Raw genomic sequence first — 25,169 nt, 5'->3', positions numbered from 1 at the left:
ATTTATTGAACCTTTTCTGTTTTTGTCCCTGCTGTTAGGCGAAATCATCAGAAACATGAAGGACTTGCAGGGCCTCACCCTTGACATGTCAGCAGAAAAAGACAAGCAGAAACTTCAAGTCAAACATATCCTGCAGCAAAAGCAGAGAGCTCTGTCTGATTTATTCAAGATGCTTGCAGAAATCGGTACGTTTGACTCGTGTCATTTATTAGTTTCAGAAGAATGGAGTAGTCCTCAACCCTCTGTTTTCACTCTATTTCGTTAAGGTCTGTCATACCGTAAAGGTTTGGTGTGGAGCAGGACAGCAGACCCTGTGGACACGCTCTGCATACAGCCACTGGAAATGAGTGCCGCTTTTTCTACTGTCAGAACCCAAGAGACCATGTAAGCATTTCAAAGCATCACAATTAATGGTTTTGTAGACCACAAGGAAGGATTTTAAATGTATAAAACATAAAATGACTGCTTTAAAGTTATTTTTTACACAACTTCGTCTCTCTTACGAAGGAGAGTTGGAGATCGCAGCTTCGACATTTCCGACAAGCCCCCTGTTTTAAATGCTCCTGCATCACAGACGCACTGCCACTAAAAGCTAGGCCCGCTTTGACGTGTTTAGTGTGAAATCTTCCCATATTTCCATGTTTTTTCAGATGGTGTTGTTGCCAGTGGCCACAACCATTTTTTTCCTTCTGTTGCTGCTGGTCATCAGGGAGGCTCACTTGTGCATGTTTTTTTTCTGTTGGCAAAAACAGTTGCAATGGCGACACCGACTTTTATTGACAAATGAATTGGTTTGCGAATCGTTGGACCCCTTGCTGTCATGTTACAGTCATGTGACTATCCCATAATTATCCCCTAACAGTGCGTCAGGTCATCTAGCACAGCGATTTGCAAACCGTGTTACATTTACCGTGTTACGCGGGCTCCATTTAGTCCAGGGGTCGGCAACCCAAAACGTTGAAAGAGCCATGTTGGATCAAATATACAAAATTGTAAATCTGTCTGGAGCCGCAAAATTTGAAAAGCCGTATATAAGTCTTATAATGAAGGCAACACATGACGTAAGTGTCTATATTAGTTATAATAGCCTACTATCAAAATGACTATGTGTCGCAGGCTGAAACAAATCTTTGTTGACAGAAATGTTGAAACTTAATATGTATTCTACACATTTTTACAACATTAGAACCCATTAGTAAATCAGAGGCTACTTATAAGGTGAGATAACTACTGGAAATTACTGGCTTTTAATGGCCAAAGGTATAGATGTGTGTGTTCAAGGTAAATTAAACAGCAGGCTCTCTTCTTGTAATAGATATATTGCAATCTTTGCAAGCTAGGTAGCATTTGCTGAAGGATAAAAGAGGATAAAAGTCAAGGAAATTAAATGAGCTCAAATATACCTACAAATGAGGCATAATGATGCAATAGTGGTACATACAGCTAGCCTAAATAGCATGTTAGCATTGATTAGCTTGCAGTCGTGCACTGGCCAAATATGCCTGTTTAGCACTCCAACAAGTCAATAACATCAACAAAGTGCACCTTTGTGCCTTCACGCACAGCATGAAACTTTTGGTGGACAAAATGAGACAAAGAAGGAGTGGAAGATTTTACATGTAAACAAATGGTGGCGTCACAGTCCACTCTATGGTGAGTTCAAGAACTGCCAAAATTAGTAGGACAAAACGATGTTCACCAAATACTCATATTAAACTAATTAACAGTGGACTTTCTAACAATTGAGAAGGTTTATGTCATGTCTGTCCTCAAACAAAAAACATACTAAAACAAAAAGATTATTTTTCCCCATCTTTTTCCATTTTTAATCCTTTTTTAAAAATGCTCCAGGGAGCCAACAGGGCGGCGCGAATGAGCCGCGGGTTGCTGATCCCCGATCTAGTGGTACGCAAAATAATCACCTGATTAAATACAGTGTTTTATTTTCCTATATTCAAACACAGTGTTACTGTTCAAACCGTGTAACGTTACAGTAGCCAAAAATAATAAATATGCTTGTTAAGTAAAATCTCTGACTTGTTTTTAATGAATACTTAAGCCTATTACGCTACTGCATTTTCGTGTTGGTCATTGTGGTGGTACTTAGAGAGACATATTTTTTCTGAGGTGGTACTTTGGGGAAAAAAGTTTGAGAACCACTGAGCTAGGTCATTCCCAAAATCGAATTTCTTTATACTAAATGTCATTTTAAATCCCTGTCGCAATTGTAAAGCAGTAGGATGTCAAATATAAGTAAACTGCAAAATATCCCTGTCTAGCTTTCAACCTTAAAATAACAGTGGGAAATTCTGACCTGACGTGTTTGTCACTATAGCAAAAATGCTAATCAGACACTCAATAAATGTCACAATGATTTGACATGTATACTGTATATGCTGTTTGTCAATTCAAAGTACATTCATACTGCAAAAAAGGGTCAAGTTAAAAAAAAAATATGGACTTCATTTAGCATGAATAGTGTAACGTGTAAAATCTTTCACATCAATTAGTACTATTTTGAATGTGTTCTATCTGGTTTATCGGCTATTATTTTATCTTGACTGTCTTGGGCTTCTTATGGATTAAATCTTTTTTGGTTTTGAAATTAGTGTATGTACTCCTCATCAGTGCGATGCTAATCTCTTAAATAAGAAATTGTTTTTATTCTTGGTTGTTGTAGGTTGATGTCAGAGTTGATGACCGCATGGGATGGGTGCCAGCGTTACTTCTACTGTTCGTGGGCGAGGACAAATGCTTTGCAGGCGGCACTTCAGCGTGCTGGAAAAGTAAGAAGCATTATTGTAACACATTGTTAACAGCTTTCTCTTTTAAAATGAAAATAAATGCGGACTGTAGATGACCATGAAGCGTTTTCAGATCTGCTGTAATATTGTGTGTATGTGTTGTAGGAACTGGGTCTGGGGAACATCGAGCGCTGTCGAGGTTTCTCATCTTATCTTTTCCGGCTGCTCCTCAGACAGAGGCAACGTTTAGCCATGTTGACTGAGCAGTGGGTCCATCTCAGGTGAGTTGACTGGGCTGCCAGTCATAAAAAATTAAGAATATATTTAAAAAAGCTACGGCAGGAATATTTTTAACTCCTTGCTGTTCCAACGGCTGTTTTCATGACAAAGTGGGGTTTTACCCCGGCTTCTGTTTGCGTCCCCAAGCATCATACGTGAGTGGAAGGCTTGGTTGGTTGAGATTGGACTGATAAACACCACTTAAGGATACAATTATAACTGCATACTTGGTAAACACTAATATCGGACTAGTCACAAACAAACATTAGGGGTGTAACGACTACATTGATCAATCGATCGCTTTTTATATTCCAAAGATTCAACTACATCGATCTGTGCTTGCCAAGTTGGCCTTCTGGAAAATATACAGTACAGGCCAAAAGTTTGAACACACCTTCTCATTCAATGCGTTTTCTTTATATTCATGACTATTTACATTGTAGATTGTCACTGAAGGCATCAAAACTATAAATTAACACATGTGGAGCTATGTACTTAACAAAAAAAGGTGAAATAACTGAAAACATGTTTTGTATTCTAGTTTCTTCAAAATATCCACCCTTTGCTCTGATTACTGCTTTGCACGCCGTTGGCATTCATTTTCACTTCACAGGTGTGCTTGAAGCTCATCGAGAGAATGCCAAGAGTGTCTAGAATATGAAACCACAACCATTTTGGTTTATTTTTCAGTTTCAGTTTCTGTTGATATGTGCGTAGATGCTTCTGTAGATGCCAGTCTTTGTTATGCCATTTCTACGATGTTGTCTACGTAGGGCTCCAAAGACATTTTAGCCAAAGTCACAGGCACACGGTTACCATAGTAATTATCCCTGCTTTTTAAACACAATCAGGATTCCTCAAAGAGTGCTTCATTTATGACAACATAAGCCTCATTGGGGACATAATTTAATACAGGGATTTGAGAACAGATGATGGTTTTCTGCTCTTTTTGGACTTTTATAAAGCGTTTGGCTCACTGGCCTTTCTTTTTCAAATGCTGTAACACACTAGATTTGGTATTAAGTTTTGGGAAATAATAAGAGGACTCTCTGATAATATTAATAGCTGTGTCTTACTAGTTTCAAGCACAACTCCCAAGTTTCCCAATCAAGGTGGGCATTCCTCTAGGGTGTCCGTTATCACCATATGTATTTATCTTAGCTGTGGATATGTAAGCAATCTCTCTACAAAGCAATAATTACATCAGATAATTGAACCTGCTTGTCATGGAAATAATAGTCATTCAGCAGACTCTTTTTGTAAAAAAATAAGGAACAAATTCCAATTATTGAAATGATTTAATAATTTTCTAATTCTCTAATGTATCAGGATTCTGCCTAAACCTTAAAACATGTAAATTATTTATTATCTATGAATGTGCACAAGTCAATATTTGCAATGTCCCTGTAAAGTCTGAGGTGGATTATTTAGCAATTAACCATCAAAAAATAAATTAACTCTCAGAAAACAAAATTAAATCAAAGAATGCCAAACTAAGCATTGCCAAAACGTTGTTTTTTTTAATTTGTAAATACTCTGCCGTATTGCCCATAATTACTTCCACAACTAATGTTACACAATATTTCAAAACAATGATATTCTTACAGAATTTGGTAAATTTGATTAGTTTTTTTGTAAATAAAGCTATTAAAATTTTTTTTTTAAATCACTGCTTTTACTAAAACCGCCGGTGTCTGCAAATCTGTTTTCCATTCCTGTTTACTGAGGTTTTTGAGCTGATTGATCAGCCACTGATCAGCATTGGCCGATTGTCCTGAAAAAGTATGTGATCAACCAATACAGATTAATGCCTTTCAATGCTGATCACAAAAGTTGATCCCCTCTAGCTGACACTGTATTTATTTTTGGTCTTTTGACTGACAGAGGCGGCTAGCACCTAACTGTGTATCTACATATACATATGTAAAGCCGATTCCCTAATTTAATACAGGGTTTCTGTGGGTAATTAAAAGGCATTAAAAGTCATTAAATGGATTTTGAAAAAATGAAGGTCTTAAATGGAATTAAAGAAGTCTAAATTTGATGTCCAGAGGCATTAAAGCAATTTTATACAAATGTAGACCGGGACCGATAGTCAATAGGTCAATTAATGGAACGATAAATGATATTGAACTCAATAACTTTGCCGTCATCAACAATAACTTTGTTGTCATTTAAAATGCTAAATCTTTGTCTCTGGCTTTCAAACTGCACACAAGAGGTCTCACTCTGTGCATCGCAATCTCAGCACCTCAACACGTTTATTTGCCAGTATATTTACATGAACAGAGAGAGCCTCTTGTCAGTCATTCACAATCTTTGTTTCAAATTTTTATATTCAATGCCAACCAAAAACACTGTTTTGTTTTGTCCCGATCACTAGGAAGTTAATCAGGACTGTCCAGGACATTAAAGCCCAACTTCGAAGTCCGATTGGGGACACGGACGGCACCATTCTGCCCCAGGAACATCTTCATGATTGGGTCAACAAAGGGCAGGCTCTAGCTGCTCATTGTTCCATCCTCCTGCAACAGCTGTCCTGGCTATTGCAGTGCTGCCCTGAAGATCCGCAGCAACTGGAAGGGGAAAATAAAAGCTCTCCGAGATTAGTCTCTCCGCTGGCAGATCATCGTCAGCCTCCTGGCTGCCTTATGCGTAGAGGAGATCCCAACTGGAGGCAGCTCAACCAGACTATTGCTACCATGCTGAAGCAGATACTGAACTTAAAGACCGAGCTTCACAATACAGCACAACATAGCTCCGACGGAATACTTCTGACATGGTAAAGCGCAATCATGTGTGGTTGTCATAAACGACAACAATAATTAACCATAATAACCTTGATTATTATTACTTCTGTACACAGGAAACATTTTCTCACGTGCTGTTCCGCTTTTGACCAGCTGACCACTGTGATGTCTAAACTGCGTGATATTGAGCAGTTCTTCATGCCAGCCACATGTGCCGAAAACAAAGTCCTTCAACCAGCTGTCATTCAGAGCCTGCAGTTTGTCAGCGGAGAGTTGATGACAAATATCACTGAGTTCACCACTTGGAAGACACAGCTTCTTTCGGTTGGACAATATCCCTCGGGTGAGTGCACAAAGAGCTGTGCACCGCACAATTTAAAGTAGATCGTGTCCATTTTGATGCTTGATTATTTCCAGATGACCTGTCTGCATTCTCTTCGGAGTTTGCTGTTGAGTTGGAGACAAACATAAGTGGCATGCTGTGTGCTGTCCAGACTCTTGTTAAAAGAAAGGAGAATGATGAGCAAAAAGGTGGGTGATGCAATTTTTTGAGCTGTTATGGTGCATTCCTGATAAATTGCAAGTTAAAATTTTTCAACTTCTGAAGAGAGGTGCAATGGAATCCAGCTCAAAGTCAAAGTTACTGTTCTCTGTACTCATCAATTAGAGAGATGGCACACAAAGATGAACAAATTTTACGTTATGCATCAATGGTAGCACCAATAAAACCTCACTTAAATATACTGTAATGACAACTTAGTGTTGGTTTTGATGCTGGATGCAGATACACAGTTGGCAAAAAAATAGTCGCTCACAAACAGCACAATAATCCATAAGCAACATATACAAAACCTCAGCAGTCTTCTCAGCGGACAAAGACTAGATCTAAAGACAAAGAGTGCCTGGGGAGCACAGTCAAAGATACTGCTGGACGACGAACCCTGCAACTTACCAATTGCCTGGGACTGGAGCAGATTGTCACTGAACCAACTAGACACAACAACATCCTATAGATTTGGTTCTTTCAGACACTCCAGCAACTACAAAGACCCTGGCAAATGTTGGCTCCATGGACCATAACCCTGTACATATACAGCTAAAACTACCAGTCTTCAGAGATAAGCCATACAAGCGCAGAGTCTGGAGATATGACAAAGCTCAGCTCTGGGAAATGAGAGGGTACCCAACTTCCATGAACTGGTCCAGTGTCATCAAGGAAGAAGATCATGAAACAATCTGCACTACTCTCACTAACTTATTGCAAGACGCCATTGCTGCATTCATAAAGTTAAAAGTTAAAAGTACCCATGATTGTCACACACACACTAGGTGTGGTGAAATTATTCTCTGCATTTGACCCATCACCCTTGATCACCCTCTGGGAGGTGAGGGGAGCAGTGAGCAGCAGCGGTGGCTGTGCCCAGGAATCATTTTTGGTATTTTAACCCCCAATTCCAACCCTTGATGCTGAGTGTCAAGCATGGAGGTAATGGGTCCCATTTTTATAGTCTTTGGTATGACTTGGCCGGGGTTTGAACTCCCGACCTACCGATCTCAGGGCGGACACTCATACCAAGCAAGATCATAACCAGAAAGCCTGGGGATAAAGCTTGGTTTGACGAACCATGCAGAAGAGCAGCCAAGAAAAAGCGACGGCTCTACCGCAAGATGCGTACATCCAACGACCTGGCATCAAAGCAAAAGTTTCTAGAAGCAAGGGCAGTTTTCAATTAACTGAAAAACGAACAGAGACAATACAACAACAAGCTGAAAAAAGATATATCGGACAAAGCACTCAGCTCGAAGAAATGGTGGGGTATTGTGAATTTCAGATAAAATATGATTAGATAAAAGATACTGGGGGTGGACGAGGAAAGACGACGGCACTCTCTGTTCTTGGTGTGATATGAGGAAGCACAGAAGAGGGGAAATGCGATATCTTTGAGTTTTAGTTTATTTCGAACATGCAAGCATACATCATGATACATCACAATCTTTACACCACTATTTGAAAAGCTGCTACATCTGGGCCTTGTTGCTCCGCCATGTAAGAGAATCAGGAAAATGATTAGTGTCAAAGCTATTATATTATACCACATGTCCATGTTAGGCGCATGTGCGCAAGAAAGTACTCTACAAGGAAAGCTCCCTGCAGGCTATTACCTGGTGTCCACATGCACCTTTTCTGCTACTCCTGCACTAGGTGTTTCTGAAAAAACTTTTTGTTTCACACATTCTCAAATCAGGTCCAGAGAAGAGTACCAAGGAGGTTGGTGAGGAGCAAGCGGAAGACCTACTGAAGCCTCGACACCTCACCCATCTCATGGATGAGGAGCTTGCAGCTGATGTGGAGGCTCTGTGTGTAAAGGATGTGAACGCCAGGCTAGAGAGGCTCCTGAACTGCTTAAAGATGCACACAAACTCCTGCGAGCCACAAAAGCTTCAGGTGCACAGACAAGCAAACACACTAAAATGTGTGCAGTCATGACTGAAAAGTTTGATTTGAGTATGTTTGCCTGGTCAGGAGGTAAACCGATCGTGTAGAATGCTGGTTTGTGTCGAGCCTCTGCTTGGGATTTACTCTGACCTGGTTCGCTACTACCTGGCTGTGTCAGTGGGGGTCCACAGGTCCACCGGAAAACTGCTGTCTGTATTGGCGAGCATCTTCACCGAGCTTGCTCAGAAGGTAAGTCCTATGTATATTCTTTGCCTCATGTGTTTTTGGATTCAACTCTTATAATATTGAAGCCTATGCTTGCAGAGCATTCTTTCCTAAAGGCACCCAAATCAGAGAAGATATTTTGCCAAAGTCATACTTGTATTATGTGACAAAACTAAGACTGTGGGACTGTACTTGATCTTAATAATGCCAGGATATTGGCCTGTCTGCATATTTCTGATTGTAAGAATTATTGTCTTTTACTTTCTCCATTTGGGAAGTTCCCTGAATATACCTATACTAATTTGTTGTTGTTAGAGATGTCCGATAATATCGGCCTGCCGATATTATCGGCTGATAAGTGCTTTAAAATGTAATATCAAAAATTATCGGTATCGTTTTTTTATTATCGGTATCTTTTTTTTTTTTTTTTTTTTTTAAATTAAATCAACATAAAAAACACAAGATACACTTACAATTAGTGCACCAACCCAAAAAACCTCCCTCCCCCATTTACACTCATTCACACAAAAGGGTTGTTTCTTTCTGTTATTAATATTCTGGTTCCTACATTATATATCAATATATATCAATACAGTCTGCAAGCACACATGATTGTGCGTGTTGCTGGTCCACTAATAGTACTAACCTTTAACAGTTAATTTTACTCATTTTCATTAACTACTAGTTTCTATGTAACTGTTTTTATATTGTTTTACTTTCTTTTTTATTCAAGAAAATGTTTTTAATTTATTTATCTTATTTTTTTTATTTTTTTTTAAAAGGACCTTATCTTCACCATACCTGGTTGTCCAAATTAGGCATAATAATGTGTTAATTCCACGACTGTAATTAAGAGTTGGACAATATCGGAATATCGGATATCGGCAAAAAGCCATTATCGGACATCCCTAGTTGTTGTACATACAAATTGTACTACTGAACCCACAATGTAGAACATGTATATGCCCCATTTGTCATTAACCAATAAATTTTATATATATATATATATATATATATATATATATATATATATATATATATATATATATATATATATATATATATATATATAATTGGACCATTTCAAAACCGGTTACAAAATGTATATTTGTTGTATACAGCATGTGCAAGTTTATTTTCATAAAAAGACCAAATGCTCTTTCTCTGGGTGCTGACGTTTGAGGTAATATATTGTCATTTCTGTTTTTTCGGACATGTAAGCTCTGAGTAGTAGTTGTATTAATTTCTCTCGAGATGCTTTAGTAATAATCTTACTATTTCCCTGTTCATAGCTGGTTACCCTTTGCTGTACAGTAACAGTAACAGTTCGAGTTACATTTCGGTAAAAGTAAACTGAACACCTGTTGTTTGTTTTGCTCCAATACATTAAAGCCAGCTTAGTATCGCTTTTTGTCTTCTGCTCTCGCTGGCTCAGGTCAGGGGGCCCTTTGCTTAGCTTTGCCTCGTACTTTTTTGTTGATATCAATATCAGATTTATATACCCCTATCCACAAGTATAAAAATACCATAGTAGTGCACTCGTGTCAGTGCTGCTGCTTTTTTCCAGATTTATTATTTTCCATCCATCCATCCATTTCTACCGCTTATTCCCTTTCCATCAAAGAAAACTACTAATTGACACATCCGTCAATGACCTCATTACCTCCTCTCCAACATTACTTTAACGTTTGACTATTCTTCTCAGGGTTTCTGCCTGCCCCAGGAAATTGCTGCTGGAGATGGTGAAGGTGCCACAGAGTTTCATGACTATGAAGGTGGCGGTATAGGAGAAGGCGAAGGCACCAAGGATGTCAGTGACAAAATTGAGAACGAAGACCAGGTGATGAAATACAATATTTTAACTTGGAAACAGCAGTTTTTCATGACATAATGGTCAGAGGTCATTCATGATGGAATAAGATATATATACTGTATATATATATTTTTTATATTTTGTACGGTTTTTAGTGTTTCTCCCAGGTTTACAGCTTTTTAGAAACACACACAGGCATGGGCACTGCTTCAATGACTGTAACGTGATTGTTCTTCCTCTACAGTTACATGTGGAATGTGCTAGTTGGCTGATAATCGGTACTCAGTAAAACACGTACCTGACTGTATTGCAATCGGTCTTCCACTGTTACATTTTACAAACTTGAATATTAGAAAGCAAAAGGAAGACTCCAAATTAATGTACAAAGTTAAAATTAATATGTGACGATTGCTCCTTCCCGATTATAATTGCAATAGTATAACTTGGTGTTCTTAAAGTGGTCATGTTATGATTTTTCTCTACAATTAAAACACTTCCTTGTGGTCTACATCAGTGGTCCCCAACCACCGGGCCACGGCCCGGTACCGGTCCGTGGATCGATGGGTACCGGGCCGCACAAGAAATTTAAAAAATTTAAAAACATTTTTAAAATTTTTTAAATTATTTTATTAAATCAACATAAAAAATGCAAGACCAACCCAAAAAACCTCCCTCCCCCATTTACACTCATTCACACTCATTCGCACAAAAGGGTTGATTGATTGATTGATTGATTGATTGAAACTTTTATTAGTAGATTGCACAGTGCAGTACATATTCCGTACAATTGACCACTAAATGGTAACACCCGAATAAGTTTTTCAACTTGAGTCGGGGTCCAACTTGTTGTTTCTTTCTGTTATTAATATTTATGGTTCCTACATTATATATATCAATATAGATCAATACAGTCTGCAGGGATACAGCCCGTAAGCACGCATGTTCGTATTTTTTTATGAAAAAAATAAAAATAAAATACCATACCCCTCCATTGCGTGGGACAAATTTTCAAGCGTTGACCGGTCCGCAGTTACAAAAAGGTTGGGGACCACTGGTCTACATAACAAGTAATGGTGGTTCTTTGGTCCAAATTTCGAAGAGATTATGTTTTACAGACCACCTTCAAGCTGCTTTCTGATCGTCTCTTCAGGATTTACCATTTTGTGGGCGGTGTTATTTACGTGCTTCCACTTCGACTGCGTCTTCTCCCCGCCAGCCTTGTTGTAGTTTTTAGCGCTTCCATATTGAGTCTACTGACAGATATAAGTTAGAACTATACGCTACTTTGTATTAGAAATGGCAAGAGCAAGAAAATAGGGAAGAAGAAGGAGCTTATTGACTACAGCAGGGGTGTCAAACTCATTTTAGGCCAGGGGCCGCATGGAGGAAAATCTGTGCACACATGAGCCAGACTATTAAAATCATTAAAACTAAAAAATAAAGACAACTTCAGATTGTTTCCTTTGTCTTACTTTGGCCAAAAATAGAACAAACACATTCTGACAATATTACAATAAAAATATAGAAAAAATACCGGCAGCGGTAAAGTTTAGATCCATGAAGGAAAGAAGAAAGTGAATGAATGTTTATAACTGAAAACATTTACATATGCATAAAAATGTGTTTTCTTTTGCATTAGTTTTTTTTATGAATGAAGTAACGTTTATGACAAACTTTTTCCAAAACACAATATAGAATGTGAGATATAACAGGATAATGCATACATTTATCATTTGTTTTCAAAACGCTTACAAAAAAGTAGCACCTAAAAAATATACTGTGCGACCCCATTTTTATGACTTGATGGGGTCATCATTTTGAAAATTCCTAGCACCAACACTGATGAAGTATTGGTGCATGCAAAAGAGCAGCAGGCGGCTGTGGCCTGCGGGCCGGTTCTAATACTACTCAAATATCATCCCGCGGGCGTTAACTTTGACACCCCTGGACTACAGCGTCGAACTACAACGGTGGACTGGCGTAAAGCTCTTGGGGTAAATTTCTATCACTTATGGAGATATCCACAGATGTCACATGTCAGACAATGTCACAGGACAGAGCAAATTCCAAACTGCTCGTTTGGAGGAAGTATGAAGGAAGGCAAGATTATTTTATCAATATCTCTGCAATGTGTACACGGTTTTATTTCAGATTTACGGGACTTATGCAGATCCCAAATGCCCAAAAACATGTACCCTCGGGTAAAAAAAAGTTGGTTTTGCATAATCGATCCCCTTTAACTCCTGCCAATATTTTGGGTAAAATAATATTCCCTGTAGTCTACTGATAGTTTATTGCTTCAGTGTGGGTTAGGTTCTCACTCAGTGACTGGGATAAGTTCAGTCTATAGAATTTATTGCGATCAAATATGTAATTGACAAAAACTTGACTGGTATTGATAATGATGCACTGAAGCAGTGATGTTAAAGAAGGCTATTGGTAAAGGTGTGATTAATGCACATGTTGGTTGTTTTATCAGTAGATGAATGTATTGTATACCTGCATTCAAAATTCAGGTGGAGGACACCTTTACTGAGGGTCAGGAGAAAAAAGAAGAACAAGATGACAAGAAAATTAAAGCGGAAGACAATGCGGTTGAGATGTCAGAGGACTTTGATGGCCAAATGCATGACGGCGATGAAAATGGTTCTGGTAAATATATCCTTGAGACTTGATATAACAGCATAAGACCTCTTTGTTCAAAACTCCCGGAGCACTGATTCCTGCCTCCATGACTTGCAGGTGGAGATGAATCTGATGAAGACAAAGAGAAGGAGGACTTGGACAAAAAAATGGGTGACCTGGGTGATGGGCAGACAGATACTCTGGATGAGAGAATGTGGGGCGATGAGGAGGATGATGAAGAGGGAGAAGATGACAAAGAGGAAGAGTCTGGCCAAGGCGTGGACCAGGTACTTATGCTGATTCTTCTGTACTTACACAACTACTGTCAGGTTACATAGGACAATGTAGTATTTTTTTTTAGCACCAGGAGTCGCCGTCTAATTGCCTTTGGGGAGTGAATTAGTCAGCATCATATTTGAGTTGAAATAAATTCTTGCAAGCACCTGCAAACGTCCAAAGAAATACCTACGTACATATCTTCTATCATCGGAAAGGTTTCGATGGTGGCTCCTGTACCTTGGCACTTAATTTTTGGAACATTTTGTGTTACCATGGCAACGCTATTCAGGGAAAGACTCCTATGGGCCCATTCAAAACTTTACAATGTGTTTTTTTCTCAGGAAACCGCAGAATTCCTCTTATTGTAGCTCAACCATACTTTCACGTAGCTCAGTGCTTAATATCTCATTTCGTTTACACCTTTCTCTACTTTATCCCGGCTAAGAAGTTTTCCCGTCCAATGTTTAGTTTTGGCTGGATAGATTTCAGAAGGAGGTGAGCGTCACAATGATTTTCAATGAAAGTAAATGGCGTCTCTTTAATTTCCTAGAGGGTAGAAATCTTTGTGCGCGTATACTGTATACCAGGGGTCACCAACGCGGTGCCCGCGGGCACCAGGTCGCCCGTAAGGACCAGATGAGTCGCCCGCGGGCCTGTTCTAAAAAAAAAAAAAAAAAAATTTTTTTTTTTTTAAATTTTTAAAAAAAAATTAAATCTACCGTACATAGAAAAAACACAACATACACTTTCAATCAGTGCATCAACCCAAACAACCTCCCCCATGCACACTCATCCGCACTCACTCACACAAAAGGGGTTATTTCTTTCTGCTACCAATATTCTGGTTCCCACAACATAGACAACACATCTGCAAGGGACACAGTCCCTGAAGCACACATGATTGTATAGGCTGCCGGTCCACTAACATTTTCATTAATTACTATTTTTTATGTAATTATTTTTATATTGTTTTACTTTTTTTTTTATCCAAGAAAATGTTTTTTATTTATTTATCTTATTTTATTTTATTTTTTAAAAAAGGGCCTTATCTTCAACAGACCAGGTTGTCAATGAAATTAGATTTGTTTAAAGGGTTTTTTAAACCAGGCCCAGTCCAGATAATGTCCAAGTCGGACTCAGCAACACACACCTTCATTCATGTACACAGAAAAAAATTAGGGAACACAACAGATTGCATATAATTTATAAACAAAATTACATTTTCAAAATAAGCATTTATGTACAGTCCAGATTATGTCCAGGTCACTCAAATTAGGGAACACAACAACAGATATCATATAATCTATAAACATAATTATACTTTCAAAATAAGCCTTTGAGGACTTCTCATCTTTTTTTTAATGTTTTTTGGCATCATTATCGTTTTCAACCATGTAACTTTCTAAAGTTAGAAAATACTGAATAAATGTTTTAAAGAAAGTAATACTAAGTGAATATCTGTTTTTGGCCTTAAAAATAAACATTTTACCGAGTACTATAATTAAATTGACTAAATCATGATTGTCAATGAACTCTCCTAAAATAACAGAAACCACATTAAGCTTCATAAACAAACCAATCCTTAAACACATTTTTTCAACTTCCACCCAAAACAAAGACACAATATGACAATACCAAAACAAATGCAGGGTGGATTCAGGCTCCTGACAACAAAATCGGCAATCATCTGACTCTGTCATATTCCATAATTTTAACATTTTCCCTGTGGGTAAGAAGTTATAAATAATTTTAATTTGAAAATAACGATTTTGCACATCGATAGTGGTTTTATAGATTAGTTTGAATATGGCATCTCATGGCAACGGGCAGTCAAAAAAGTCCTCCCATTTTCCATTTGTGTTGTATGAGGCGGCCTTCAAAGATTTCTTTATTAAATAAAAATTATATATTTTTCTATTTATTTTAGTTCCTTTTTGCCAACTAGAATTTCTTATTAGAGGTTTACAAACTAATAATTTAGTAGTTCCATAATTAATTATTTGTTTCCATCTTTTCCCAATTACTCCAGTTAGTTGATAAAATGAAAAGCTTGAGCAAGCATCACCATACATAGCTCTAAATTCATCATACTTCATTGATAATATCATTGACAAAAATGATTCCTCTTTCAAACATATTTTTCCAAAAGAAAGGCTTTCCATCTATTACAATATTAGAGTTCATCCATATTAACTGCTGCAAAATATCGTCTCTTTTTTCTGGCACATAAAATTGAAAACACCACTATGAGTGGATTGTTTCCTTTATGAACCCCACCATGTTTCCCAGCAGACTCTCTCTGGGAGGGGATCACTTGTAAAAAAGGATAAAATTTATTTTGATACAGTACATGTTTTTTGTCCAACAGGACATTTGTGTACCACTCAATGTTTAAATACATCTTTGGAACAATTGATGCTTTTAGAGACAGACACATAGCTTCAAGGTTGAGAAGTTTCAGGCCCCCATATTCATACTCTTTGTACAAAACCTTTCTTTTAATCTTTTCTGGTTTGCCATTCCAGACAAAATCGAAGACCCTCCGCTCATAAATCTTAAAAAAGTTTTGTGATGGAGCTGGTAATGACAAAAACAAATAAATAAATTGAGGAATAATTAACGAGTTGGCAATAGACATTTTACCATACAAGGTTAGGGATTTCCCTTTCCATAATTGCATAATTTTGTCCAGCTTTCTTAGTCGATTATCATAATTTACTGAGCCTAGATCTTCCAGATTTTCTGGGACAACAAAACAGGCACTTTGCATTCCATTCGAAAGGACGTTCCCTTTAGATTTCCGATCCTTAACATTTTACATTTATCATAATTAAGCTTAAGGCCAGATTGCTGTGAAAATATGTCCAAAAGATTAAGAAGGTTCCGCAAACAATGAGGAAAAATCTTATCTTTGTGAATCAGCCTTTTCTGACATGAACTTCATCAAGAACAAACACAGAACACGCCTCACTGATGCACATCTGCAAGACTCACTCAGAGTTGCAGTGTCAAGTTACACACCAGAGTACAACACACTAGTTAACAGCATGCAATGCCAGGCTTCCCACTAACTGACAAAGAAACAGATAACAGATTTGGTGTCCAGTTCAAAGTGTGACATGATTTAAAAATTTGAGAGTTTACTTTTGTATTTTACATGAGTTATTATTTGTACAAACATGGTGCAAAGTAATTCATGATTTGTTAAAAAATGTTAGTGGCTAGCTAGTTAAAATGGGATATTGTGATTTCACAAGACTGTCTTAGAAGTGATCATTTGAAAATGTTCAATTTGAAAAATGTGCACTTAGAGAAAATATAAAAATAAAGTGTTGCATATTGATATTTATCTGTTTCTATATATATTTATTGTGAGAAATCATTAAGATGATCAGTGTTTCCACAAAGATAAATATCATTAATTATTAATAATAACAGAGTTAAAGGTAAATTGAGCAAATTGGCTACTTCTGGCAATTTATTTAAGTGTGTATCTAACTGGTAGCCCTTCGCATTAATCAGTACCCAAGAAGTAGCCCTTGGTTTCAAAAAGGTTGGTGACCCCTGCTGTATACCTATACGTGCACAACACAGGAGCTAGTTAACAACATTACCTTCAATCTCATTGTGCAGGTCTGGATGATTATTTAACTGTTTAGCTAAGTTTGAAGCAAAGATTGTATTACCGTTACTTTAATCATGCCACATTTGGCAAGGCATGTTTTACAGCAGCGCGGCGCTTCATGTTTAAAGTGTCACCTTGCTAGATAGTTTTGAAGCCCAATTACCAGCAGAATTGCCTTTATTTGCCATTTTTTCGCTCCACACTATTTCTGCTTGCGCGCAACGTGCTCCTCCGCTCTGTACATTACTGTCGCACGGCAGCATGCGGATGGGAAAGAAGTACCAGTATTTTTTAAATGCGGCATAGTACCGTTTTTAATTTATTAGTACCGCGGTACAACCCCAGTTTACGGTAATAAAAAAAACAAATTCCGTATCTCATAAAGGGTGATAAATTGTCCAAAAGGTTAATATTGTAAACTCTGAGTAGAGACATCATTGTGTTAGTGTTACGCTTGGGTACAACACAACTGAGTTTTTTTGTAATGGCAGCTTACAAAATACCTTTGTAACTCTACAACTCTGATTGTTTAGGCTGAATCTGAATTAGTGGCAAAGGATGACAACTTGGATGCTGCAGAACACAACAAAGATCAAGAAAAAAATGGCAACGAGGAACAGATGGATGAAGAGGAAAGAGATAAAATCCACGAACAAGGAGACGAGGTAATCATTGCACACTGCAGAAAATCATTCATGTTTCTTCAATAATAGAAACTTGACTCGTGGGTGTTGTTAACATTAAGTGCTTGTTTATTCAGACATACGCAGGCTTTCACAGGGCAGGATACATGCGGTTTAGAGTTGTTTGTTCCAGTTTTACGATGTGTATGTAGGTAGAACTTCTAATGTGCTTCCTAATAGGGATGGTTACAGTTCATATTGAACCAAAAAGGTAATTGGGAATGTGTACTCAACAGTACACATTTTTGGTACTTTTGTGTGTGTTCATGTGTTGATAACTGTTAGTTACTTAACAAGTCATTTTTTTTCAATTAGGCATTTAACAGTAAACTGATAACTAAGTAAGCTGGTAATTGTGCTCTTCAGTTTTTAAATCTTGTTTTCTTACACTTCTGAGTCTCATTTACAAGTATTTTATAGTAGAATTTGCATGCAGTTTTAATTCCAGTACTTTAGATGGCAACAGTGTAAAGTCTATGGTATGTTGTCTTAATCAGAAAATAGTATTTGCCTTTAGGTTGAATGTGCCAGTTTAGTCTTTTGTTGAGTCTTATAAAGTGTTTGTACTGTACGTATTGTACTTACGACACATCAGCCGGTTGATTGTAACATGCGTCTTAGTTGTAGTATTGATCATCAAATTTGTAAAATGTAAAATCACCAATGCCAATCGGTAGCATGTATATGGCACATCCAATGTGAATTAGCATTGAGCTAGAGGATTTTAATTTCTTCAATTATATTAAACTATTTTTTGAGTAAAAAAGGCATAATCTCAGTGGATTAAAGATATGATTGGCTATAAGTAATTGCTGATTAACAACATGTATTAGCAGCAGTGGAACAGTGAATGAATGGAATGAATTCATTGGATTCTTCATTTTGGACTTTGAGACTGCTTATTTTTTGTAACCTCAATGTATGGTTGGTGAAAAACGGTGTGCTTTGCTTCTTCGTGGCATTTCACATTCCCACCTTTTACTTTCTTGACTTTCATTTACAGGCATGGTCTCTGACCAAACACATAAACTGGTTTTGTGCTTCCATTGGGAAGAATGAACAAAAATCACTCTGTCAATTCTGGTTTGATAGCTCTACTTTCATTATCCACTGCTTTTTTTCTTCTTAAAGAGCGCCATTTGTATTTATTTTTCTGTTGTGTCCGGCACACTCGCCTCTGTCCTGTCGCTTTTCTTTCCTCGTATTTCTCACTCGTTCTTCCGTGTCACTCACTTATTAGCCTTGCTCCTTTTTAAACCTGAATTATTAGTGCTTTAAGTAAATGAAGGATATACAACACAGCATATAAAACAGTGTTGTTAGTTGTAAAAAGACTATTAATTGATGTATAAGACACATGATATTATATATGTTACATTGTTCGAAGTACATGTATTCATTACTTGAAACGCCATTTTGTGGAAGCCATATCTTGCGAGAATTACTTTACTGCCACCTGACAACCAAGATGTTTCTACTACGTCACTTAGGAACTTAATGAGTTCAGATCAAGCACAAAGGGCTCATATGTAGGACATAATTAATAATAATCACATTTAAGAGTTCTTGTGGCTTCTTATTGCTTAAAGATTAGGTCTGTAGGTTTAGTGTTTATACCATTACCATTATACAACTACGGCATCTCTCTGTGTGTCCCACAAATAATGTATTCAATTAGAATGGCTTGCACACAAGACATTGTGCCACAGATGTATTCAAGTGCAGTAACTTGATCGATCTCGACTGTGGGTTTTTTTCTTCGTCTCTTAGCGGGAGTTTGATGAAAATGAAGTAGACCCTTATCATGGCCAGCAGGATAAGAGACCTGAACCTGATGCTTTGGATCTGCCTGAGAATATAAACCTGGACCAAGATGACGAGATTGGAGACAAGGGAGATGATGAAGATGACGGTAAACCCTATTCTTGTTTAAGAATGCTGCATTTTCATCCGAAGTAAAAACGCTGCTGTCCATGCTTACTACATTGTTTATTTGTAATGTACTTTGCAATGCTTTGCCTTTTGTGTTTAAAACAATACCAGAGAACTCAACATGGCTCAAAATGATATTGTGGTCAGTCAAAGCTGGTTTGCTTGCAAAAAGAATCTCAAAGAAAATTGTACAGCTTCAACTTCATTCAGTGACACAAAGGCTATGTCCACACCAACACAAATATTTTAAAAATGAATTATTGTCTATACTTTTGATTTAATGTTGATTAAAGTTATTCGCCCACACGCATCATATCAGGAAATGTCTCTCAACTCAAAATAATGTAGTGCATATCAAGTATACAGTACATACATCAAGTATGAGCGCTGCATAATCGTTAGAGCTGAGGCTATTCATCGATTTAGTCGACATCATCGATGACGTAAATACAGCACATTGACGTTACGTACCTTACGTCATCGAGGCCTCAAGAAAAGATGGCGGCGCACAGAGAAAAAGATTGAGTGGTGTTCCAACCGATGGGCCACTAAATGTTTACATTGAAAAGTACGGTATGTCATCGTCAGTTGCCAATTAATGCTTTTCGATGCTGATCACAAAAAATTATCTCTTGTAGCTCATACCTTGCAGTTTGGTCTTTCTGTTGACAGACATGGCTACGGCTACATAGATCGCAATCTTTCATAAGGCCCGATCTCACAATAATAAAGAATCCATACACTACCGTTCAAAAGTTTGGGGTCACCCAAACAATTTTGTGGAATAGCCTTCATTTCTAAGAACAAGAATAGACTGTCGAGTTTCAGATGAAAGTTCTCTTTTTCTGGCCATTTTGAGCGTTTAATTGACCCCACAAATGTGATGCTCCAGAAACTCAATCTGCTCAAAGGAAGGTCAGTTTTGTAGCTTCTGTAACGAGCTAAACTGTTTTCAGATGTGTGAACATGATTGCACAAGGGTTTTCTAATCTTCAATTAGCCTTCTGAGCCAATGAGCAAACACATTGTACCATTAGAACACTGGAGTGATAGTTGCTGGAAATGGGCCTCTATGCACCTATGTAGATATTGCACCAAAAACCAGACATTTGCAGCTAGAATAGTCGTTTACCACATTAGCAATGTATAGAGTGTATTTCTTTAAAGTTAAGACTAGTTTAAAGTTATCTTCATTGAAAAGTACAGTGCTTTTCCTTCAAAAATAAGGACATTTCAATGTGACCCCAAACTTTTGAACGGTAGTGTATATATAAAATATATATCATAGGGATCGACTGACTATCATTCCATGCCAGTTATCGGCGCCGATATTTGGCTTTTTGATGTATATCAGCCTTCTTTTATTGGTATTGGCAATAAATTGGTATATATTTTTTCTTTCTACAACTACAACAGAAATACATCAGCAGATACAAAATATACATATGATACTAGTATTTAATTGTAAACATTGTGATAAGCAAAGAGTAAGTTAATAGTAATAACTAGTGCTCCTTTCTTTTAAGCTGCGCTGCCGTGTAAATTCTCAATTATTAGCTACATGAAGGATCCCAGAATTTGCTTTCTTTAAATGTTTGCCATATTTAGAAATGTGAAGTAAAGTGAAGTGAGTCATATTTATATAGCGGTTTTCTTTAGTGACTCAAAGCGCTTAACCCAATATCTAAGTTACATTTAAACCAGTGTGGGTGGCACTGGGAGCAGGTGGGTAAAGTGTCTTGCCCAAGGACACAACGGCAGTGACTAGGATGGTAGTGTCACTAGAAAAGTAGTGTTGCTCCAAAGTTGGAGGTGATGCAAGGCTGACATAATGTGTGGATAGGGCCTTAATCTCTCATAAGTAGACAAAGTAAAACGTTTTTAAAAACTAATGCTACAAAACCAAACAGGATGTTGATCATTTTACATGTTCTCAAAAAAAAGAAAATGTAACCTTAATTTTAAGATACCTTTTTATTTTTAAATAAGCATTATTTTCTTATTCATACATTTACAGAAGAAAACCCACTTGACATTGATGACAAAGGCATGGCTAAAGAAGGGGAAGAAGACGGTCAGAAGGATGGAGATGAACAAGAAGGATGTGAGCAGATGGAGCAGGACCAGTCAGAGCAACAAGAAGACAACAGTTTGGAACCAGAGACTAAGACGGAAGACGGTGGGAAAGAAGACCAAGAGAGTGCACAGGAAGATGCGGAGGAAGAAAAAGAGGACCATGGCCAAAAGGAAGGAAAACATGAAAATGTTCCAAAAGACGAAGGACCCAATACTAAGGTACTATTCATACTAGTTTTTTGTATGGTCACCATATGCATTTTAATCAGACAGAACCTCCTTCATAAAACCTGAACCAGAAAAAAATGAAGCATGCAGGGGGGGCTTTACGAACTAAAAAAAATGTGTTGTGATATTACATTTAATCCCAAATTCTAAGTTTGGACACTCCTGCCTGGCAACAATGGGATAGCTTTTAAAAATGAACTGCAGACAAATTGGTCTTGAAAAGGACCGTTTTATAAGAACAGTTTTATCCACTACAATTAATGAAACTAAACAAGATATCAACACACAACTACTAATCTTTACTTAAAAATGATTTTACCTTCTTTGCAAAGGATCCTGATGCAGAAGGTATGGATGAGGATGAGGGGGAGCAGCCAGAATCATCTGAGAGGGAAGAGCATAACGCTGATGGGCAAACAGGGGAGCAGAATTTCCAGAGTGACACTGCTGTGGAGATGGCAGGAGAAGCGTCACACACAGACCAAGTGAAAGAGGTGTGCTTTACAGTCTATGTGATTTGTTTGCTAACTTTTAATGTATGTGCTGTACTGAGGGTGAACAAGCGTCATGAGTAGTGTAGTTGTTCTCGCAGCTGACAGAATCCAAATACAATAGTGTGATACTAGTGATAGTGATATCAAGGATTATACGTCGGTCGCGTTCCCAGACGTATCAAATAATTGTGCTACAGATGCCATTCTACACTACAAAACAGATGGAAAACTTGGAAAAGCATGGTGGTCTACAACTAATGTGTGGCTGGGTCATTGAAATTAGTATCAAGACTTTCCCGGATAAATATGCATAATTTTTGTTCGGGTAAGGTTGCATTTCAACTTTGTTGGTGTTGCACGCACCGTCTTTATCAAAATATAACTATGAATCAGTGGCGTGCCGTCACTAGAGGCAGGGGAGGCGGGGCCTCCCTGCCATCATGGAAAGAAAAAAAATGTAAAAAGAAAAAAAAATTAATTAAATTGTTATATGTATCCAGTGATTATACTAAAGTTATTTTCCATTTAACTTCACCAGTTTTAGATTATTTTTATTTTTATTTTCACATTTGCCGTTCAAATACTGAGAAGAGACGGTGCGGTGATCAGCAGCAAGTTGAGGCATGTCACTGATTTGTGCCTCAACATGGAATGTGCGCAATGACTCGGCTAACTGCTGAGCTGCTGTGCAGGGACACCGTATTGCTATATGAATTATATTATACATTTCCATAGTTTAGTTAGCTGAGGTATATAATGTACAGTGTATTTTGTCAACAACTGTATGTGTGTAACGTATTTCTTCAGTTGAGCATTCATAAAACTGCTGCCAAAGACGTACTGTCTGAGGCTCGCAGTAATCCGGCCTCCTGGTGGTAGAGGGCGGTAGTGATCCCAGAGATCATTCCTTGCCGCAGAAGAAAAAAAAAAAAAAAGTTAGCAATAATAAGTGCAGCGTTTTTTTATTTCCTCTCGCCTGAACTTTTATTAAAAACATGGAGGATTACATATGTAAAATAAAACAGTTTTCTAAACTGGACTTTCAATCGAAGCAGGAGGTAATAATTAAAGGTATACCAACGCCGGAGCTAAAAGGTTTGCTTTTGACTTCGGGACAGAAGACCCGTTCTTTTCAAACGGCGTGGTACACACGCAAAGGCTAGCTGTTTGGATGCCCAGCAAGAAAGGTAAGACCATAATAATGTTTTTTTTTATTAAATGTGCTTTTTTGTGTGCTACAGTTGTGTAAAGAATGCTGGTGTGAGCTTTTAAACATAACCCGTTAACTGCTGCCAATCACATGGTGAACAAGATACTATTTAGGGTTCATATGTTTGTAAATCTGACTGTGATGATGCAGTGCCTCACCAGACATTAACCTCACCGCACGCCACTGCTATGAATGTAAATGTGGTGTATGTGCTGAAAGCTTCATTTATAATTGTTGCCTTTGGTAAAAACTAAACTCTTTTAGGTTTTGCTCACATTTGCTTTCTTTTATTCAGACTCGCTGAGTTGGTGCTTTTCGAAACACGTGTTTAAGAAGTACAAATAATATAATAAGATGATACTTAAATGGGAACTAATAAATGTTAAAAGTATATCAAACAAACCTTTAACAAAGTGATCACTGCAAAACCATGCATTCTTCGACTCTTCTCCCTTGGATTGGAGTGTGAGCTGCTTTTTTCGTCGTCGTTTCATAAAGACTTGCACTCTTCCGCCTATTTCTCTGAAGAAACGCTTAGCTTTTTGTGATTTGAACGATTTGTACAGCCGAAAAACAACACAAGCATAGGGCATTTTCTTTTTCCGAGAAAGGCTAAATGGCGCCTAATACCCATTGAGAAAAGAGCTGACCACTTATTTAATGGGTGGGATGTGAGCAGAACGTGACGTCAGTAAAATCCAAGCATTTGGCTCCCTTCAGTCTGGATGTGCTCCATCTACCTTCGATACCAAGAACAGAAGTTGTATGGACGTTATGTTTTGTTATGTACCATGCACCAGTACTGTATTTGTTATGCCTGACCTGTATACAATGACTAGTCGCCTTCTTTGTTGTGGTTTTTTTTTGGTGTAAATATCCGGTTTTGTAGCGGAATGCCATTTCTCGTCTCGAGACAGAAACTCAAGTCAGATCAGGGTTCTCCTTATTTTGCGGGGCCATACTTGACTGTTCCGCTTGGTGGATTTTTCCTACCTTAAACCTTATGCCTCCTGCCGTTCAAAATGTTTAGCAATTTGTCTTCTGATGATTGAGACTTGCACTTTGTCCACTATAAAGTTTTACTCAACTATTCAGAGTACAATAGTAATCCAAAAAAAGCACTGTTTCCATATTTTGTTTCGTCAGGAGCACGGGAGTGGAGCATCTGATGCCAACGAATCAGCAGGTCACGAGTCAAAGTTGACCGCAAGGATGGCTTCACAGACGCAGACACAGAACAAGACTCAGGTAATGTTTCAGGAAGTCTGTCTTCTTGTGAACTCCAACTGAGTTTGATGGTTTGAACTGAACGTTGCAGAGCTTTAAGCGAAAACCCGGTCAAGCTGACAACGAACGATCAATGGGTGACTACAATGAGCGTATCAATAAGCGTCTGCGTACAGTGGAGAGCTCCAAGAATAAGACGCCAGACACAAGGCAACTTGACAGCAAGCTGGAGTCCGACCTGTACGAGTATATCAAAGAGGGAGACGAGGCTTACGACACTCAAACCTATGGTCTGTAACAAATACATCATGAACAGTAAATTATTAGTTTGTGCTATTTGGAAATAAAAGTAAATATTGTTGAACTTGCTGCTCCCAGATGTTGCCAATGCTGATCAGCAGAAAGCAGCAGGGCCTCAACAGGACAATGTTGAAGATCAGGATGAAGATGTTTTAATGGAAACCGAACATCAGGACGAAGACTTACAAGCTGCTGAGGTCCAGGAACTGAAACATGAGAAATTGGACCAGACAAATTCCACA

The 25,169-nt window shown here is 37.9% G+C and overlaps 1 protein-coding gene across 2 annotated transcripts in view; it reads left to right on the top strand.

Annotated features, from left to right (window-relative positions):
* Nucleotides 1-25,169, top strand: part of mdn1 (midasin AAA ATPase 1) — a 194,309-nt gene that overhangs the window by 148,803 nt on the left and 20,337 nt on the right. For both annotated transcript variants that reach the window (XM_062044455.1, XM_062044454.1), the window contains exons 75-93: nt 39-185; nt 267-384; nt 2,681-2,786; nt 2,910-3,025; nt 5,407-5,805; nt 5,890-6,116; nt 6,191-6,304; nt 8,020-8,219; nt 8,298-8,459; nt 10,141-10,275; nt 12,765-12,900; nt 12,991-13,160; nt 17,311-17,442; nt 19,231-19,372; nt 21,410-21,687; nt 22,029-22,190; nt 24,547-24,648; nt 24,719-24,917; nt 25,006-25,169. The exon at nt 25,006-25,169 is cut by the window's right edge and continues 7 nt beyond it. In XM_062044455.1, coding sequence (XP_061900439.1) covers nt 39-185; nt 267-384; nt 2,681-2,786; nt 2,910-3,025; nt 5,407-5,805; nt 5,890-6,116; nt 6,191-6,304; nt 8,020-8,219; nt 8,298-8,459; nt 10,141-10,275; nt 12,765-12,900; nt 12,991-13,160; nt 17,311-17,442; nt 19,231-19,372; nt 21,410-21,687; nt 22,029-22,190; nt 24,547-24,648; nt 24,719-24,917; nt 25,006-25,169 — 3,209 coding nt within the window. The remainder of the gene's footprint in view (nt 1-38; nt 186-266; nt 385-2,680; nt 2,787-2,909; nt 3,026-5,406; nt 5,806-5,889; nt 6,117-6,190; nt 6,305-8,019; nt 8,220-8,297; nt 8,460-10,140; nt 10,276-12,764; nt 12,901-12,990; nt 13,161-17,310; nt 17,443-19,230; nt 19,373-21,409; nt 21,688-22,028; nt 22,191-24,546; nt 24,649-24,718; nt 24,918-25,005) is intronic.

The sequence above is a fragment of the Entelurus aequoreus genome, linkage group LG04, assembly GCF_033978785.1.
Source record: "Entelurus aequoreus isolate RoL-2023_Sb linkage group LG04, RoL_Eaeq_v1.1, whole genome shotgun sequence".
Lineage (NCBI taxonomy): Eukaryota > Metazoa > Chordata > Actinopteri > Syngnathiformes > Syngnathidae > Entelurus > Entelurus aequoreus.
The sequence above is the reverse complement of the archived record's forward strand: the minus strand, read 5'-3'. Positions and strand labels throughout refer to the sequence as shown.